Raw genomic sequence first — 15461 nt, 5'->3', positions numbered from 1 at the left:
TAAGAAAGCAATAGAAAATGCTGTCTGCTGCTTTATCAACTTCAAGGATCTGTAGGATATGAGTACATCTCTAGAGAAATACTACATCGATCATCACTTCAAAGTTCTAAGATATGCTTTTTTTGCCACAAGGGAAGAATGACTAAGCACTGGTGAGTTCAGCGGGTATGCACAAAGAAATACAGCATCTGCTTGAGCGTTTAGCCCATCTTTGTCACAGGAAGGTTCAACTTGCAAGATCTGAGAGTGGATATAGTTGCAGATGGGAGAGAGTTGAGTTTGTATGAATAATACAAGTCGGACATGGTTTTAAATATAACTTTAAATAAACTTTTAACATCTATGCTTGCCAAAGGTCAGGAGGACAGATTGTGACCACTCTTGCAAATAGGACAGCAGGACTTGTTCTAAGCTGGGCATCAGGCAGCTGCAATGTTGATACTTTTGTAGCCCTTCAGGTTCTGGAGTTGAAGGCAGGTAAGATTCACAGTGAGTCTTCTGGGCCCTGCTTCAGTGGGAGTGAACGAGATACGCAGCTGTTGAGTGCTTCCAGGCTGCACAGAACCCAGCCTGAAAGGCAAGAGGGGATTATACAGGAAGCACACCTCTTTGCATTTCTTGTTCACAGGGCTCAGGAGATGCATTTGTGAAACACGAGTGTGATGCCAAAAAAATAAGGGGTGGGGTGTAAATAGAAAAAGACTAGCAGTCCCCTAAACTGCCATGATGGAATTGTGATCAGACACCAATTTGGGAGGGAGTTGTGAGGGTTGAACTCCCCATGGAGTCATCTACTTTGTCCTAATGCAACTTTCTGAGAAAAATTTTGCTTTTTCATGTGGAGAAGAGGATGCCTTTTTGGAGGACTCTTGGCTAAGTCAATTTTACCTGGCTCTTCAGCAGAGAAGGGGAAGATCTGCTGAAAGTTGTTATCTGGCTTTTCTCTTTTTCAGTGTGAAAATTTTCTGTATCACACCTAAATAAGGGAGTGCTTGGGGCTTTCAACTGTAGTGGTCTACTCCTGTCTTGTTGTTGCCTGTTTATTCTGGGGGCAGGCCTTTCCAGGACAGGGGTTTCTCTAGCTTGTATTGTGTCTGTTTTTGCATATCCTGTTCTTAGGTCAATCAATTTGCACTCACCTGTACTTCCTTTGTCTGTAAATGAGCCCTCGCCCTCCAACCACTATCATGCACTTCTCCAGGGGTTCGGTGAGAGGGTTCAGGAGGCTGATCTCCACTGTGGCTGGCTGGTACTGTACCATGTGTTCTGGAAACTGTTGAAAGAAGGGAATGAGCTGAAACTGAGAGAAGAAAAGAGAAACTTTTATGGTTAAAGGGAGAGGTATTTTTTTGTGCCAGAGGTCCCAGCATGAGCTGCCAGTTGCCGGAAGACTCAAAGTCCAGCTCGCTTTCTTTACTACTACAGTATTCTGTAGTTTCCTTTACAGCCTCTGATTTGCGGACTGGTGAGGGAGTTACGAGTCATCTGGATTTCCTTGTCTTTACACATAGATGAGATAGAAGTGGGAGGAGTATTGTATACAACAGTGCAGCACGGCGCTTTTCCCAAACTGATGTCTCAGTGCTTTGAAAGAAGACAGTATGAGGAAAGCCATGCAACATAGCAGGCATGTTTCTGCTGCTTGTGACTAGGAAAGCTGTTTTCTCACCACTGCAGTACAGAATGATGAAGCAATCTAACCTTAATAATGAGAGGGGGATCACAAATGCTGATCTCTTCCTGTGCAAAGCATATGTAGGAGTCCTTGTCTCTCAGCATGGCAGTCAGACGAAGCAGATGGTTCTCTCCCAACTCTTTTATGTACTGTGAGTAAGGCACAGAGGCCTGCAGGGTGGTAGCTGGAATACAGAGTGGTGAAATAGAGGTGACAATGCAACTAATATTAAGTTCTTAGACTGCATGCTTCCTAGGAGTGTTTAGCACCCAACACTGCACTAAAAGCTGCAGTATTTAAAAGCTTTAGTGACCCCAACTGAATCTGCAAATTCAAAAATCTGTAGGGTGATCCACCTAACATGCTGCAGCTTGTTTTCCTCTTCTCCCCACCAAAGTGATTTGTTTGAATAGCCTACAGTCAGCTTTCCAGCCAGCCTTTTGCAGACTTAAAGCTAAGTGCATTTTTCCTAAACGAGAGGACAGGATATACTTTTCTGGCCTTGCGTCCAGTAGAGTCCTTACCTTCATTGCTCTTGAGGATAAAATGAAACTCTTTCTTCCAAAGTTGGGTAATGGGTGTGCCACCATAATGTAGAGACTGGGCTCCAAGTACCAAATGAGTTGCCTTCTCTCCACCGCTGGGGTTAAACACTTCAACAGAAATTGGAACATCTTGTCCCAGTAGCAGAGAACTATTGGACTGGAGTTGGATAAAAAGGTTAACTGGCTCTTCAAGGGCAGTAGTAATGGAGCTGAACTCTGTTTTGCTGCTGGTAGTTGTCTCAAGTGTCTTTATTCTTCTGTAGACTTTGTCAAGTATTTTTTTTTCCTGAAGAGAACCTGTCACAAAAAAAAAAGGGGGGAGGAGGGGGGAGAGGGGAGAGAGTGCATATTTCAGTGTTATTTCCTGTGTAGTAATTGTAGAGCAGTAAATGTAGAAGGATGGAGTTTAATTGTCCTAACAGTACTGTAGACAACTATTTCTTAGAGCATAGAGAGACATCTCATTGAGCTTCTGGTTGGAGCAGATTGAGAATTTCATCTGACAGCACGTTGGACGTGCCTGAAAGATTCTACTTCGAAAGAATTCTATTAGTTTTTGAAACACTTTAGTGCTAACATCTGTCAGTAAGAGAACAGTTGCGCCTCTGTAACTGTAGCTATGGTGCAGTACTATCTTGTCCTGGGATAGACCGCAGCAAAGAAGACAGCATGCCATAGGCTAAGATGAGATTGCAGAGTTGGGGAACTGGGCAGAGTAATAGATTTTAAAGGGAGAGCTTCTTTTTGAGGGAGGGATGTCATAGAATCATTGAATAGCCTGAGTTGGAAGGGACCCACATAGATGATCAAGTCCAACTCCTGGGTCCCCAGAGGACCACCCAAAGAATCAGACCATGTGTCTGAGTGTTATCCAAATGCTTCTTGAACTCCAGCAGGCTCATTCCATGACCACTTCCGTGGGGAGCCTATGAGGATTTAGACTATTTGGGAGCACAGCAGTCCTTTTCAGAAAGCTGGAGTCTGAAATGTAATACAAGGGTGATGGGAGATGAATGTACAGAGTTTACAGGTTAACAGAGGTCAAGAAAGGAAGTCTTCCGGACAGGAGAGTGTCTGGTGGAGAAATGCCTGGCCTTCTGGTAAGCTGGTAATTAAGCAGGATGAAACTTTGGGATATGACCTGTGCTTTGATTCTGTAGACAGCAAGAGTAAGGTGTTCTTGTGCCGTTCAGGAAGAAGTAGTGAGAAGTGGATGACCATAATGCTCTGGTATGGCTCTGTAGTATAGTTCTGTACTCTTCACTTGTAACACTAGTAGGAGATGTGTTTAGACGCTTTTCCACCCCATACCTTCAGGATATTTGTAGTTGTGTGTGATATCCTCACAGCGTTCACTGCCCACACTCTTGGTGCTGATGTTGTTGCCCGTATACTTTGTGCAAATGCAAGCTGGCTTGAGGATGCCATCTGCTTTGTGTATCCAGACATGGCACTTGGCATTTATGGCAGCAAAGAAGTAGCAGACATCATAATCCACTTCAGTGTCCCCTTCTTTGATGGCTTGAACAGGGGCTGGCCCACAGAAGGATGCGCCTGAAGAGAAAATGCAGCCCAATTAAGAGTTAGATGCCTTTACCAACCAGGCCTATGCTTAGAGCTCCACAGGCTGCACGAACCAAAAGAGTTAATGATGATTTAGTGTGTGAAGTCCTTGGGGTGATTCCCTGCCCTTATCCATCCTTCCATTGGAAACTGAAGAAGGAAGGAATATTGAACTGCTTTATTCGCCCCCTTTTTTCCCCAAGTCTGTCTTTGATATCTTACCTTTGCTTTTCTCCTGGCAGGTGGCATCTAGTGCCTGCCATCCGCTGTACTCTGGTAGCAAGTCTGTTCGAGCCATCCAGCATTCGTTCCAAACGTGGAAGGTCCTGTGACAGACAACATCATGTGCTTATAACAAGATGCTGAGCCCTGAGGTACAGGAAACTTTTAGCCAAACCACAGCAAATTAATACTCCTTTGAAAGAACTCAGCACACAGGAAGAGACCATGTTTTTTGACGTAAGTGTAGTTTCTCCAGATGGTTTGGGTTGTCATTCTTCCTTTGTGGGCCCTAGCAATATAGCACTCTTCGCTTTTGGTTCCTGAGATTTCTCGAGAACAAGTCATGTACACTGCAGCTCAGCTGAGCTCTTTCTTATTAACCTCCCTGCAGCTGTTTACCTTTTCCTTTTTCTCTCAGTCGCTTCCTAGACCCAGGTATTGTCTCAAACTTTAGTTTGGACCCTGCCGTGTTTTCTTACCAGACTCGGGCACTCTTGTCATGTGTAAGCAGCATCCCATTTTCGTCATAATACTCATCCACATTCAGACTGCTGTTCGTGTTGTGAGCCCATGTGAAGCCTGTGACAACTCTGGTGGGAATTCCCAAGCACCTCAGAACTGTGCAGAAGAAAGAGCTGTGAATCAGTTGTGCATCCTGCCGTAAAGGTGTCTTTGATGGTAGATGTTGAGCTGGTTTTGAAACTTGGCCTGTCAGAATGGCACCGGGCCTGATATCTGGAGTTTGCAAGAAGCACTGTTCCTTCAAGAAGTAAACTGTCATCGGTGCATTCAGTGAATGGTGTGTACTAACACTCTTTTAGCCCAAAGCTAGCAATGTTAAATGTTGATGAGTAAACTCTGAGGATCTGCCTCACACCTAAAGATTAAAGGTTATGTTACTGGGATCTGTGCTTTTCCAGGAATTCAGGCATATGCTAGAGGTTCTGTGTACCAGGTAAGGCTTTACTTAACCCACAAGTCTTTGAACCACAACCGTACCTGAGCACATGACTGCAGCAAACACCCAGCACTGCCCGTAGCGGACAGGTTTGCACTGCAATGCCACCCACTGCCGGAGGATGGGGCTGCTGCCCAGCCACTTGAAAGGGGATGTCCCATCATAGTATTTCCCGGTCCCATATTCTGTCATGATTCCTCTAACCTCATCGCAGTTCAGCTTCAGGGAAGGAGTAGAGAAAGATGAATTAAAGAATTACATCTTAGTAGGTAAACCATATCCTGTTTGATGGAACTACCTTCAAGGCAGCTGAAACAAAAAAGTTTTTTGTGCAAAACATGGAGATCGTGACTGGCCAGAGCAGGTGCAACAGTCTCCCTTGAGATTTATTCAGTAAGTGTGCTGCTACTGCTAAGAAATTCCTGCAGCACTACTTGTCTGCTGCAGGAATATCAAGAAGGGCTGGAGATAGGTGGGCGATGTTTGGAACAGCCCCAGGCAGTCTTACCAATTAGTCGGTGGGTTGCTGTAAATTGGGATTAAGAATATACTAGCCTGTCTGCATTCAGATCTTCTCTGCTAGGGACTAGGCTGCTGACTACTCTCCTTACCATGGCAGCAACTGTGCGGCAGATGTAAATAGGGTTCTTGCGCTGAGTGTGATCCTTGTCTCGTTGATGGCGTTCACCTACGTCCAGCAGTGTGAAGCAGATGTCCACAATATCCTCCTCAAACTAAAACAAGAACACGACAGCTTGGGAAATGTGGCCTTAACCTTTGTTCTCTGGAATCCCTGCAAGGGCTTGTAACTGTGCAGATTTTCTCCCTTTCTACTGCTAGTCTTATATAGGTGGGCTGTGGGGGAAAGCTCCAGGCAGAGATTTGAAGATGGAGCACAACACCCTAAAGGCAGAACTGTGGCTTTATTGAAGCATAGTGAGAAATGCACTGGCATGATACTGCATCCCATGACTGAGGGAAACTCCTGATTTTTTTCTGGAGCACTCTCTAGGTTGGCAGAGAGGTACTTGTTTAATCTGTTGTCACTAAAGTGGAATAGAATCCAGGTCTCATCTCTGGCAGATTAGTCTTGGGCAAATTGGAAAATCTTGTCCTCCCTTTATCTGTAAAACAGACCGTATTACTAAGCTCTGCAAAATGATTTTTTATCTGTTGATGAAAGGAAGAGATAAATCCCAGATTGATGTGTTTCTTCATAAAAGGACTGGCTGAGAAAGTAGCTAAAACTACATACGTTGGATTATGGGACTTCATACATAGGTCCCTGTTCTCCTGTGTGTTCCTAGAGAAAGACAGTGGGTGCAGAGAACAGACTCTTTCATCAAAGTCACAGCATGGGAATGAATTGCGTTCTGTACGTACAGGAGATAGACACCCTTCCTCTGCTGGTGGCTGTAAGAGAACACAAACATATTGGACCTCTTACCTGATTGAAGTCCCAGGGCTGCGCCAGGACTGCATTTTCAGTCCCCCAGTAAACGATACCCTCTTGGTTTAGAATGTACTCCTGCCGCTGTGCCTCATTAGCCAAGAACACTTCATCATCTAGAATGGAGGAAAAAAGCATAAGGAGAAAAGCATTCTTGGTCTCAGATGCCCTTGCATCAGCAGACTATGCTACACTTAGGCAGTCCCTGGCATTCTACCCTGGGGAAATACCACAGATTCTGAATTGGGCAGGAAAGAAAAATTTCATTGCAATCTCTGCTCAAGTAGAGGAACTTAAGAAAGATCCTACAAAGCTAGGCTATTGTACTAGCTAGCTCTTTTACTCTACTCGTTATTGACTTCTCTGTTCCTAAGAAAGATCCAATGGCATTAATCAAACCAGTTATAATCTTAACTCATCCTTAAGTCTTTATTATAGGAAATAAATTATTGAACTGCTTTTTCCTTTGCAAGACCACAGGGTTCTGGCAACAGAGTACTTCAGGAACAGGATAGGAGTGCTGAGGCAGGTTGCTTCAAGCTGTGCTACCTGTACAAGCCCCTGTCTCCTTCCTGAAGTGCTGAGAGGAGCAGGGCAGGAGTAGAGGGAAGCACTGGGTAGGGTCAGCCTTAGCCTTTCCAGAGGCAGAGTGTCAGAGCTCAAAACTGTTTTTGTGAAGTGACTGATCCCAGACTGCCTTTTTGTTCCTGACTCCTCACCTTGGCACCAGGGATTAAAGAGAAGGATGAAGTTTCCCAGGAGACAGTAAGACTTGGAGGCATGTAAAAGCAGAGCATACTGGCCAATGGGAGCATTGGCAGGCGTGTTCACAGAGATGGTCCAGAAACATGGGTCCTGTTCTTCTAGTGCTGCACTCCACTGCTTCTGGTCTCCCAGGCGGGAGATAGGAAATTCAACCTGAGTTCCATCTGTTTTGGAAGGATTCGGTCCTGCAGCAAAAGAGATCTGGTTTCCACACATAGATTGCCACCCCCTGCATGTTTTAGGGACCATGGCTAGGTCTGGAGTCATAGCTATCCTTTCATGTGGGACACTTAAGCCTAATGCTTACCTTAATGCTGCTGTCTTAAAGCTTACTGAACCTTCCTAAGGTTAGTACTGGACTAAGGCCACCTTTTTTGATAGTGAAACGTGTATTTCATAGAGTGTAGAACGGAGGAACAGCCAGAATGGCACAGGCCTGTTGCTCTTGGGATTCAGTGTCTTGTGACAAAAGTCACAGTGAAATACTCAAATTATGGTAGAGCAAGCTGGGAGTGGATGGTGCTGCCCTTCTCAGGGCTCTCGCTGAAAAACACTCTGTAGTAGAAAACATCTGTAAAAGACTAGCTGAGTTTAAATATACCAAAACCAAAAGTCAGGAGTGAGGAGAGATCCCATGAGCACTTTCAAAGAGCAGTGAGCTTGCATTGATTATCGTGCTGCAATGTGTTTTGGGAAAAAGATTTAGTTTTGACCTTGCAGTCCCAGCAGCAGGAGACTGCTCTGGCTTAGATAAACAGTTTCTTTGCCTCACTTCTAAATGTGGGCACATCTGTCCAGCTATGGAGATGCCTTTTGGCTCTGTTCTTCAGGTGGCTGTTGTACAAGAGCTCCAAAAAGTATGGTAGTCATGTTACCTGTCTGTACTATGAGGAAGGTCCTTTTCAGCTGCTGCAGGTAGTTGTATACTGGAAATGAGAAGCCCACTGTGATAATGAATGGCTGCCCACGCCTCACCATTAGCCTTTTAGTGCTGATTTCTTCTGTGTGGTGGTTATTGTTGTTCATTGTGATCTTGAAATCACATCTTTTGATGCTCAGACCTGTAGCATGAGAGGAGATAGAATGAGCTTGAGGCTGTGAGCTGCCCACACTCTGGCCCTGGGTCCCATCCTGATACAACCTGTTTCTCCACTCAGACAGTGCTCCATGCCCTTGAGACTTCCAGTCCAGTAGCTGTAAGGGCCTTCACTATGAGCTTGGTTGTTCTCTTATCAAGTGGCTAATGAGCAGCTTTTGCTTATACCTTAACAATGTTAAGTGAACCAAGTGACTATAAAAAAGCTCCTCCTGCCCAGCAATGGACATAGAACAAACCTGATCCTTCAAATGGTACAGCTATTGTGGTTAGCACTGAGCATGCAACTGTGACTACAGTTGGAGTCTTACGGTGTGTACTCAAAGCAGCTTTCCTCCATATGGATATGTGGTTGAAGTTGTGCGCAGGAGACCAGTTGTCACACACCACTTACATTGTGGATGCAAGGTCTTCTAGCAATTACTGTTCTAGATATGTCTGCTGTGCATCAGACGTCAGCAACTGGTCCAAACTTCACTGCTGGTGCAAATGCATGGTGGCTGTGTAGTCTTGGAACTATATCGGATCACAGCAAATAAAACACTAGTTTTTCCCTCTTTGTACAACACGGTAATCTTGCACACAGAGGTACTACAGGAGACAGAAGAACGTCATGTCTCATATGCATGCATCATACACATACGTGCCTCTGTCTGGTGACAGAAAGAAAAAAAATTGTCTCAATTTCAGGCACCCTGTTCTTATCTAATTTGGTGCTCAGTGGCCTTAGTGTGATCACCTACTTGCACTTTTCTTCTGGTTTTGGTGGTGTTCTTAATCTTCCCAGACTTTCTGTGGAGAAGCAGATGGCATTGTGATTTCTCTCAGCCTTGGGATCATCCTGACCTCACTTATATCTTCAGCTCTCAAATAATCACTGAGGTCCTTGAATTTGAGAGTTGTAACAGCTGCCCTTTATATGACGCATCCAGTCATATACCTCCTTTTTCAGACCCAGGTTTCTCTCTTTGTTCCAGCTAGAAAAGATGCACAGAGCATTCCCTTCCTGCCTAAACCCGCTGCTCCCATGCAAAAGACAACTATTTCTCTTTGCAGTTTTCTTTGGTCTGCTTTCTCCTCCTGTTTAATTTGCCTTGTCTTCTTCATTGATACCTCGATACCTCCCATTGCAGTCCCTTCTCTGTTGGTTGTGGAAGCCCTGCTGCATTGTTTGCAGTTACTTCTTGCGATCTGGAGTTCAGGTCCCTTTATGGCTGTTCCATACCTGTGCTGGTGTAAACTTTACAGCACCAACTCAAAGCTTGTGTGTTTTCTTCTGTATTGTGAAGATGTCTGTTCTGGCTGTCTTGTAGGCTGCTGAGTTGTATGCAGTATGGGAGTCTGGGTTCCTCTCCTTCATATGACTTTTCATGGATCTTATTGTCACTTTCTTTAAAGTTGCCTGGAACCTGGACCCTCTTCTTCTTCAAGTGGCTAAAACAGTCATCTCTCTGCTTCAGTTTTGTAGTCTGGCTTACATTCCTTTTCCCCACCCCCCACGTTAAGGATAACTCTCTTGCTCTTTCTTCCAATCTTTCACAGCTGCTTCTTACTGCTTCTCTCAATCTACTCTTACTCATCGATACAATCTTTTGTTTTCCCTGTTTATGTGAAGTCCGTGTTAATTGACCTCCCTCAGACTTTGTCTCCTGCACTGTAAGAAGCTCCTCTCTTCCTCTAGCCTCATGAACACTGTCTTGGAGCAGGGACAGTTGTTTTTCCTGACAGACAATCAGCAAATGCTTGGGATTAGCAGAGATGGTTTTCACTTACCTTGGCCCATGTCTGTTTCCCTGGTGCTGTGGAAGTCTTCAGCTCCTGCTTGCTCTGGTGGGCAATGCCTCCTTCCTTTTTCTTTAAAAAAAAAAAAAAATCCATTTGCAAAGTTGTTTGCTCAATTTCTTTAAGAGGGGTGGGACGTGATGTTGCCACCTCTCTTTCATCTTATCTTGCTGACCTGCTGTGCAGAAGTCGAAGAGTTTTTTTTATCTCTCAGGCCATACTAAAGAGCAGAAGGGATGACTTTTCCTGTCTACGGGTGAGGTTAAATTCCACAGTGGGATGTGAAGCCTTTAGAAACCTCTAGATGGCAGTTTCTTCAAAGAGCTGTGCTTTAGGGACCCCAGAGTAGGAAATGCAGATTTTGGCTTGGCCCTAAACAATGTACAGAATGTGCTTCAAATATTACTGTTGAAGAGCTGCTCTCCAACTGTAACTATAAGATGCTTAGATACTAAACCCTTCAAGAAGTAAACAAGTCAATACATCCAGTGCCCTTGTTCCGAACTTTAAAACGTGAAAACACTTCAAAATGAGAAAACTTGTTTAAAGTAAAAACCTAAAGAGCAGAATTTCTGTAGCATAATGCAGTTTATTCAAAACCATCACACTTTAGTCTTGGACTAAATAACATATTGTTCTTAAAGTTGCCATAAGATAAAAGGAAGTCATAGAATCATAGAATGGCTTGGGTTGAAGGGGACCTTAAAGATCATCTACATCCAACCCCCCCTGCCATGGACAGGGATGCCACCTGACTAGATCAGGTTATTCTGAGTAGTAAAGATGAGGGAGACAGCTTTGGAAAAGTTGTAGAGGAGTATGAAGATGCTGAATGACTACGCCGTAAAATAGCAAGTAGAGATTAGTGTAGACATATGTACAATAAGAAAAATGAACCCAACCCTTATAAATGCATTGATGGATTTGGAGGTAGATGTAGTCATTCCAGAATGACAATTGGATTTATATTAGATAGCTGATGCAAAATACGGTGCTATGTTCCTGGCATTTTTCTTATTATTTGCTTATTGAACTTTATGCATCAGGTAAGCTAAAGACAAATTCTCTTAGTAAATTAAGGCTATGCTATAAATATATAGATTCATTTTCATGGAATTCCTGACTGGTTGAAGTTAGAGAAGGGATCTCTGGAGGTCATCTTGTCTACCCCTCCAATGTGAAGCAGGGCTACCTAGAGCAGGTTGCCCAGGATCATGTTCAGATGGATTTTGAGTGTCTCCAAAGTGGGAGAATCCACAAGCTCTCTGGGCAACCTGTTTCATTGCTCAGCCACCCTCACAGTAAAAGAAGTCTTTCCTGGTGTTTAGACGGCACCTCCTGTCTTTCAGTTTGCTCCCCATTGCCTCTTGTCCTGTCACTGGGCACCGCTGAAAAGAGCCTGGCTCCATCTTCATGTGCTCACTCATATATGTTAAGATCTCCTTGAGCCTTCTCTTCACTAGGCTGAGCAGTCCTAACTCTCTCAGCCTTTCCTCGTATGTGAGATGCTCCAGTCCCTTCATCATCTTTGTGGCCCTTTGTTGAACTCTCTCCATTATGTCCATGTCTCTCTGGTACTGGGGTCCCATCACTGGACACAGCACTCCAGGTGTGGCCTTGACAGTGTTGAGTAGAGAGGAAGGATCCCCCAGTCTGCTGGCAGTGCTCTGCCTAATGCAGCCCAGGGAATACCATTAGCCTTCTTGGCAACAGGGGCACATTGTTAACTACTTCAACTTTTATTAGTAAGCATTGAGGTCAACGCGTTTGCAGAAATCAAGAAAGCCTAAATTTAAGCACAATGGGGAGATGTTCCAGAAAAATCCTTGGTTGTGTTGTTGTTGGCGGTTGGTTGTTTGCATATTTTTTCTTTATCAATTATATATGACTTTAATATGTATTTTGAACTTTTTTAATAAAGAGCTGAACACAGAATGTAATTACCGATTCATGGTCTTTAAGTGTACACATGTCGTAAGCCATTGATCGTGCTCAAACCTCTGTCTTTGCATGATCAGTGTTTTTAAATGCACCTTTGCAGAAATAATCTCTAATCCAAGAGGGTGGTTTAGATACAAGCAGGTATTTATCCCATCACCACTGCACTGTAGTGGCTGTGTGTAGATAGTACCATTTCTTCGACAAAACTGCAACTACAAGTAGTATTTACTAAGTAGGATGCATTGATGAACACGTAGTAAGTACTTCTCTGTTCACAGTTTACAGTCCCTTTGTGTCTCTCGTAACATCAAAAAGGGTCTAAAAAGGAAATCTGTTGAAAGGCATAACACACAAGAGAGACTTCTACAGGCAGTGCTCAAGTGCTTGTACTGGCATTCCACCTAGTGAGAATTTGCAATCTGAAATTAGGTATCTGAGATCTTCCATCCAAGATCTGGGAGAAGTCCAAACCTATACTTGTTTCTAAAATGCAACAAAAGCAAAAGCTTGTACAACTTGCCAGACTGGATCAGAATGGAGGTTCATCCAGTCTAATCTTGTCTCTGACAGTACGCAACACCAGATGCCTCAGAAGAATGTGCGTGAGCCCCACCCCAGCAAGCAAAGCATTGTCTTGTACTAGATGATTTTCAAGATTAAGTATGTCATGATAAACAAGATTTAATTTCAGTCTGAGAGTTCTTGTTAATGATAAAAATTCTTTGTAGAGGTTTCCTCCTCTCTACTTTGCAATCTAATGTGTCATTAGTGGGAATCATAGAAACACAAGATGCTATAATCTCAGTTGAGCTGCCTGTTTTATGCTGTTTTCTTTCTGCACGTGATACGGTTGCTATAACACACTGCATGATGGGTGACTGAAAATCACTTTCCAACTGTGCATTTACTAACCTGAATCTCACCGGTTGTTATATTGTCATCTGTTCTGCCTTGTTTAGAACCCTCTGAAGCTCCTCACAGTTTTTTGGTCCTGATTTATTTAAATGGCTTTATGTCATGTGCAGGTTTTCTAGTCTTTTTTCACTCACTTCTTGCATTGCTTCTTCTGAAGGACTTCATTCAGGTCCAGGCAAGTGTTGTGACAGTTCTGTGTCCACTATACCCCTGAAATGCTCACAGAAATCTAAAGGAAAAGTGATCTATAAAATCCTTGGAAGTATTCATTCTGTGTTATTTCTTTATAGTGCTTAGGGATTCTTGATGTTTTGAAGGTCCAAACAAGAATCCATAAAATTATTTATCATCTTTATTACCTTTAAAAATGGAACCTTAAAATGTTACATTAGCATCTTTAATGACTAGGTCTCTTTCTGAATGTAGTGATTGAAAAGTATATACAGCTAAATTTACCTTTTATTGTGTCTACATTTCTACCTTTGACATGGCACATCCATGAATTAGATGTGAATTTTAGTCTTGGGTGTAATTTCTTGTTGCCTTAGAGCAACAAGAAATGCTTACGTTGGTCCTTTTATTTTGTCATTTATATGAACAGCATCCTCCACGTTCAGTACACAAGTGTGATAGATACCATATGCTAAAGCATAGAATCATGGAATGGCTCGGGTTGGAAGGGCCTTAAAGATAATTTAACTCCAACCCCCCTGCCACAGACAGCGATGCCACCCGCTAGATCAGGTTGGCCAAGGCCCCATCCAGCCTGGCCTTGAACACCTCCAGGGATGGGGCATCCACAAATTCTCTTGGCAACCTGTTGCAGTGCCCCACTAACCTTACAGTGAAGAGTTTCCTCCTAATGTCTAGTCTAAATCTATCCTCTTTTAGTTTAAGACCATTCCCCCTTGTCCTATCATTATCTACCTGAGTAAAGAGTCCTTCATCTTTTTTATAAGCCCCCTTTCAGTACTTAAAGTTCGAAATGAGGTATCCCTGGAGCCTTCTCTTCTTCAGGCTGAACATCCCGGCTCTCTCAGCCTTTCTAGCAATGCAGCTTTGGTGAGAGCCAAAGCAGTCAAGTGATTTGAAACTACCAACTTTGGCTATTTCGGGTTTAAAAAACAAATAATCTGTAAAAGGGTAGTCATTTAACTGACTGCTTGAATCAAGGCCCAAGAAACTTACCAAGAGAACAATTCAGGGGAGAAACATTTACTGTCCTGGAGACCATTCAAAACCAATTCAAAATACGAATGTGTGATTTCAGCAAGTGTTTACTTTTTTTTTTTTTTGAGTCATCATGGTGGAATGAGGGCTGGGCCAGCCTCTTGTGTATGTTCAGATTAAAAGAGCATATTTATAAGGAAAAATACTGATAATTAGCCATATTTTACTCCACTAGCACCTATTGACTTCTGACTACGGGCTGTGTAAAGATTGTAGGTTTGGCAAAAGGTCTTTAAATGCTCCCATGGGCACTTAAACATTTTTCTCTGTAATAATTATTAGTTTATTTGAATGGTTGTCTTATGTCTAACACAGGAAGAATGTGTGTTGTACATCACTGGACAGATTTTAAATCTGCATTTTAACACTGAAACTGAACTGGGTGCAGTTGCTGTGGGCAGTTAATGCTGACACCTGAAATCCCAGCAACCCCAAGTGTTGCAAAGTTTGGAACTTTGCACAAGCTTTAGTGCTGATTTTCCTTTGAACAGTAGGCTTCCTTTACAAACAGTTAATTAGGATGAGGCCATGTCAAGCTCTTGTGACAAACACGGTCTCAGATAATTTCCTGGCTTGTATTTAAGAAGAAATACTGAAGGACTTTGAATAGCTTAGCTGTGTGTTGAATGTTATGACAGTCTGCATTATTGCAAGATTGAATGAGATTTTGTGAATGTAATCACTACCTCCAGGCCCTTTCTGAAATGAATGGAGAATTGTATACCCTGACTTTCCAAGATCCTGCAAGACTTAATTGATAGGTGCAAAAGCTACCTATTCCCCTCTTCTGTGCCTGGAGAAATCCAAACTCCTCTGTGCGTGTTTGTGTGTCAGTCTCTCTAAGCTGACCGGTTTCAACACGCTTCAGGAACCTTTATAAGTATATGTGCGGGTGGCAAAGCATTGTAATTGATGTAATAAAACAGAAGTTGACATGTTTTGAAGATTTTCTTGGCTTTGAATCAAACAAATTTTAATGAGACCTCAGTTTAATCTGTCAGAGTTAGTTTGTGTCTGTGAAACATTATTTCTGAGGAAGCTGAGATTGCATTCTTGGACAGTGCTAGGTGTTGTCAGGAGGAAAGGGGCAAATCGTCTCTTAGGAAAATTCACATCTTTGCTATTCTGGTTTGTTAACTCTGTAAGGAATATATTGACACACTGCTGGGATTTAGGTATGTGTGGCACAATGCCTTTCTCACAGAGGATGATGACCTACTTTTAGAAGCTTTGTGGAAGGAGGATGTGTGACTATTGTGAATTTTCATATATCCTGATTATATTGTCCTGAGCCTCTTTTACCCATCATCTTCTTCCTG

The 15461-nt window shown here is 43.1% G+C and overlaps 2 protein-coding genes across 46 annotated transcripts in view; one reads left to right on the top strand and one right to left on the bottom strand.

The window, feature by feature from the left end:
• Positions 1-15461, top strand: part of CCNDBP1 (cyclin D1 binding protein 1) — a 105286-nt gene that overhangs the window by 9144 nt on the left and 80681 nt on the right. The gene's annotated exons all lie outside the window — the stretch shown is intronic.
• On the bottom strand, positions 305-10267 carry LOC106047157 (protein 4.2). 3 transcript variants are annotated; one of them, XM_066978236.1, is made up of 13 exons: positions 10048-10266; positions 8054-8239; positions 7133-7363; positions 6411-6529; positions 5575-5697; positions 5005-5182; positions 4485-4623; positions 4006-4109; positions 3532-3774; positions 2200-2517; positions 1702-1859; positions 1140-1300; positions 305-570 (listed from the first exon to the last, which is right to left on the bottom strand). In XM_066978236.1, exons 1-13 carry the CDS (start codon positions 10055-10057, stop codon positions 420-422), a joined length of 2121 nt encoding a protein of 706 aa, XP_066834337.1. In that variant the 5' UTR covers positions 10058-10266; the 3' UTR covers positions 305-419. The 3 variants fall into 3 exon arrangements, with proteins under 3 accessions (XP_066834337.1, XP_013053957.2, XP_066834338.1); XM_013198503.3 differs by having other exon boundaries at positions 1140-1273; XM_066978237.1 differs by lacking the exons at positions 7133-7363; positions 8054-8239 and having other exon boundaries at positions 10048-10267.

The sequence above is a fragment of the Anser cygnoides genome, chromosome 16 (assembly GCF_040182565.1).
Source record: "Anser cygnoides isolate HZ-2024a breed goose chromosome 16, Taihu_goose_T2T_genome, whole genome shotgun sequence".
NCBI lineage: Eukaryota > Metazoa > Chordata > Aves > Anseriformes > Anatidae > Anser > Anser cygnoides.
The sequence above is the reverse complement of the archived record's forward strand: the minus strand, read 5'-3'. Positions and strand labels throughout refer to the sequence as shown.

Coding starts and splice junctions, on each gene's coding strand:
- LOC106047157 (XM_066978236.1), bottom strand. Junction 5,698..6,410: donor AGCCCTGGGACTTCAATCAG/GTAAGAGGTCCA, acceptor TTCTTGTTTTAG/TTTGAGGAGGATATTGTGGA. Junction 3,775..4,005: donor CTGCCAGGAGAAAAGCAAAG/GTAAGATATCAA, acceptor TTTTCTCTTCAG/GCGCATCCTTCTGTGGGCCA.